At 58.2% G+C, this 3,768-nt stretch overlaps 1 protein-coding gene across 6 annotated transcripts in view; it reads right to left on the bottom strand.

Moving 5' to 3' along the window:
• SENP1 (SUMO1/sentrin specific peptidase 1) overlaps positions 1-2,605 on the bottom strand; it is a 15,482-nt gene extending 12,877 nt beyond the window's left edge. For 4 of the 6 annotated variants that reach the window (XR_002433922.1, XR_002433921.1, XM_021382452.1 and 1 more), the window contains exons 1-4: positions 2,463-2,605; positions 1,917-2,106; positions 741-813; positions 436-595 (exon numbers count right to left, since the gene is read on the bottom strand). Coding sequence is in view for 4 of the 6 variants with exons in the window: in XM_021382452.1 (XP_021238127.1) it covers positions 436-595; positions 741-813; positions 1,917-2,106; positions 2,463-2,578 (539 nt within the window). In the remaining 2 variants the exon portion in view is untranslated. The other 2 variants (XM_021382454.1, XM_021382455.1) reach the window with 2 other exon arrangements.
• Positions 2,606-3,768: the final 1,163 nt, after the last annotated feature.

The raw sequence follows: 3,768 nt of genomic DNA, 5'->3' as shown, positions 1-3,768 counted from the left end.
CCACCAAGCGGTCAGAAGAGGTTTCCTTGGTTGGTCAAAGCACAACCCATTATTTTCTCCCCACAAGAACACACACTATCCCACCTTCCTCCACTTTAATTGTCCCCATCGTGGTGTTTACAAGACACTTACACTTCTGCACAGGCTCAACACCAGTCCTTTGCATCATTATCTTCCTCGAGAGACAGTTGATCCCCATCTTTCTGCTCTCACAATCATCCCTCGCACCCTTTACGAGGCACCTTTGTCAAAGGCAGGCTATAAACACTGAAAGGAACCCATAGACTGGGCCAGCCTCGACCTGCGATAAACAGCTCCCCAGCCATTTCCACCTTGAATATTCTCAATAATAACACCTGCAATTTCTCTGCCGGCTGCATGGGGAAAACATCTGCCCTGTGGGTGAAGGTGGACACGGAGCAGCCCCGCACGCACCTGGGGTTTTTGCGAGCCTCAAGGTAAGAGCCACGGCTCAGCCTCGGCTTTGGCAGCGCAGAGCTCGGAGTGGGCACCAGCCCCCTCCACTGCCCGTTGGTGCTGCACCCAAACCCTTGTGGCTCTGCTGCTGTCCGGTAGGTCTCAGGGCACGGGACTTCTGCAAGTGAGAAATAAGGCAGTGGTTAATAAAGAGGAATATCTTCCTCGCCGTGCTGCTGTAGGGAGGGAACAGGAAAAAAAATAAACAAAAAAACCCAACACACTGCAGGGCAAAAGAAAAAAAAAAAAAAGAAGCATCTTACCTTGGCTGTAATTGAGAGCGCACGAGGCATTTCCAGCTGGGCAAGCGAAACTGCTGGTCTTGTTTGGTAAAAACTGCAGGGAAAGATTGCAGGTTTTTATTAGAAAAGAGCACAATTCTAAGTTTTAAACCCCATGTAGCTACTGCCCCTCCATCGCATAGTTATCATTAGTAATTGCTGACAGAATAGAAAGGTGCCAGAAGGCACCGGTGTGGGCCTGACAACACAGCACCTTGTTGGACAGGTGCTATGAGCCTCCCTTCCCCCTCTAAAATCCCCTCTGCCACATGTGATCTCACTTTTAAGGAAAAGAGAAAAAACAAACATCGTTTTCATCTTATTACAGGCCAAGAAAAAAAAAAACAGCCTCAGGACAACGCTGCCTCTGGACAACTCATCAAGGCACGATACGCCCACAGGCATATACAGACCCAGGGCAGATTTCACCAAAAAGTTTTTATCTTTGCTTAAGATGCTAATCAGCAATTAACAGCACAAACAGGGACCTGCAGCACTCTGTCTGCTCAGGAAGCTTTCAGTGTTACAAACACCAGGCAGGTGGTGTGACTGCTGCTTGAAATGCCCCACTGCTTTTGAATATAAGAAAAGGGTACTGTTGGAAGGGAGCTACAGAAATAGAGTACAGCTGACTGGCTCCTTCAGAACTTACCAAAAGTTCAGATATACGATTGAAGGCATTCTGCAAATGTGTCCCGAGCACTGGCAGGCACAGGGCACCACTCACCTCCCTGGGAAGCTTATCCCAGCATTTGACCACCCTCATGGTAAAGAGGCTCTCCTTCAATCCAGTTGAAACCAGCCCCCCCAGCCCAGCTCTGTGCCGCTCCCCTGCGTTCTATCATCACTCACCAGAGTGAGTGTGAAGAGATGTGCGCCCACCTCTCCATTCCCCTCCTCAGGGAACGGCACTGAGCAATGAGGTCACCTCTCAGCCCCATCCTTTCTGTTCTACACAACCCAAGTGTCCTTATAGACCACACTTCTCCTCGTACATCTTGACTGCCACCCTGTCACCTTCCTCTGGACTCTTCCAAAGACCTCAGCACCTATTTCACAGTGCAGAGCCCAGAACTGAATGCATTATCCCACCGAACACATAAAGGGATCCCCCCTGTTTGGACCGGGGCAAGCCACGAGCCACAGAGCGGTGCCAACCTTGGTGCTGGGTGGGCAGAGCACGTCCCGCAGCCCGGCCCGGGGCGGCAGGGGGAAGGCCTTGAACCCCGAGCCGTGGCCGGCGGAGTCCCGGGTCTCCATCCTCATTGGGTCCGTGCGGTCATCTGGGGTCGGGGCAGCGTCCAGAGGCTGAAAAGCGGGACTGCTTCTGCCCTGGGATCGGGTTTTCCTTTTAAAAAAAAAGGAAACGCTGCGGAAACCGAAATGCCCCCCGCCAGACCCCGGGCCCGGGGCTGCCAACGGCGGGGAACCGCGCGGGGAAACGGCCGCAGCCCCGAGGAAAGGAACGGCCCCGGGGCAGGGGAGAAGGGGGCGAGCGGGGCGCGGTGAGGCTCCGCGGTACCGGCTGCACGGACAGGCCGTGCTGCTGCAGGCCGGGTTACCGGGGCCACGGGCACGCTTACGGCTCACCGGGACGAGGGGGGCCAGGTACCGGCAGGCACGGATCCTGCCCCCGGCCGGAGGGAGCCGAGGCCCAGCCCCGCACCCAGGCCGCATCTTCAGTCGCCCCCCTCCCGCTCTTACCGGAAGCAGCCCCAGCGCGCGCGCGTTTCCCAGGCTTGGCGGCAACGGCGGCAACGGCAGCTGCCGGCAACGAGGCGGACGGAAGGGGAAGTTGGCGCCGCCGGAAGTGACGCCATGATGTGGCGGAAGCCGCTCGTGCAGTCGCTGGCGGGCGGCAGGGAGCGCCCCCTGGCGGCGCGGAGGGGGAGAGACCTTGGGGGGGAGCATGTGGGGTGGGGGGCGTGGAGGAGCTGTGGGAGCGCCCTACGGCGGGGGAGAGCCCACGGGGTCTGTGGGGGCATCGTGTGGGGGGAGCCTATGGAGGGGCCATTGGGAGCCTATGAGGGAGCACCCTATGGGGGGACACGGTGGGGCAGTATCCGCCTATGGGGATCACGGAGTGGGGCATGTCACACTATGGGGTGTCCCCCTGTGAGACAGGGATCACATGGCGGTGACGGGGAGGGCCTGGCGTGGTCAGTCCCATTATAGCTGATCCCCTTACAGCCGTCCCATTATAGCTGATCCCAACAGCCGATCCCGTTACAGCCGATCCCGTCCCAGCCGATCCCTGCAGCCGATCCCGTTACAGCCGCTCTGGTTACGGCCGATCCCATTACAGGTGATCCCCTTACAGCCCTGCGGCCATGGGGGCTCTCCCCGAGCTCTCTCTCCTGGCCTCGGCCGTGCTCGGCCTCGCTGCCCTCCTCGTCCTCCTCACCCTCCTGCCGCCAGGTCAGAGCCTGCGAGCGGCGGGGGTGGCCTGGGGACAGAGGCTGGGGTCACGGGGAACAGGGGCTGGGACCAGTGAGGGAAGAGAGACTGAGACCGGTAAGGAGCGCAGACTGGCACCAGTAAAGGAACAGAGCCTGGGACCAGTGGGGGAAGAGAGGCTGAGTCTGGGACCAGTAGGGAGCAGCGATAGGGACCAGTAAGGGAACAAAGCCTGGGACGGGAACCATTAGGGAATGCAGCCTGGGAACAGTAGGGGATAGAGACTGGAACAAATAAGGGAAAAGAGACTGGGATCAGTAAGGAGCGCAGACTGGGACCAGTAAAGGAACAGAGCCTGCAATCAATAAGCAATTGGAGCCAGACTGAGACCAGTAAGGGAATACAGCCTGGGATCATAAGGAGGATAACGTGGGACCAGCAGAGAATACAGTCAAGCAGAGCCACCTCCCCTGGGGACACAGTGGTCCCCACCGTCCCCCCCACGCCCCAGGCCTCCATCCTAATGAGGGGTGCCACCTCCATGCCTCACTTTCCCCCCCAACCCTGCTACTTCTGCACCAGGCCACAGAAATCCTCCTCCCACCCCCCCCCC

This window comes from Numida meleagris, unplaced genomic scaffold, assembly GCF_002078875.1.
Source record: "Numida meleagris isolate 19003 breed g44 Domestic line unplaced genomic scaffold, NumMel1.0 unplaced_Scaffold244, whole genome shotgun sequence".
Lineage (NCBI taxonomy): Eukaryota > Metazoa > Chordata > Aves > Galliformes > Numididae > Numida > Numida meleagris.
The sequence above is the reverse complement of the archived record's forward strand: the minus strand, read 5'-3'. Positions and strand labels throughout refer to the sequence as shown.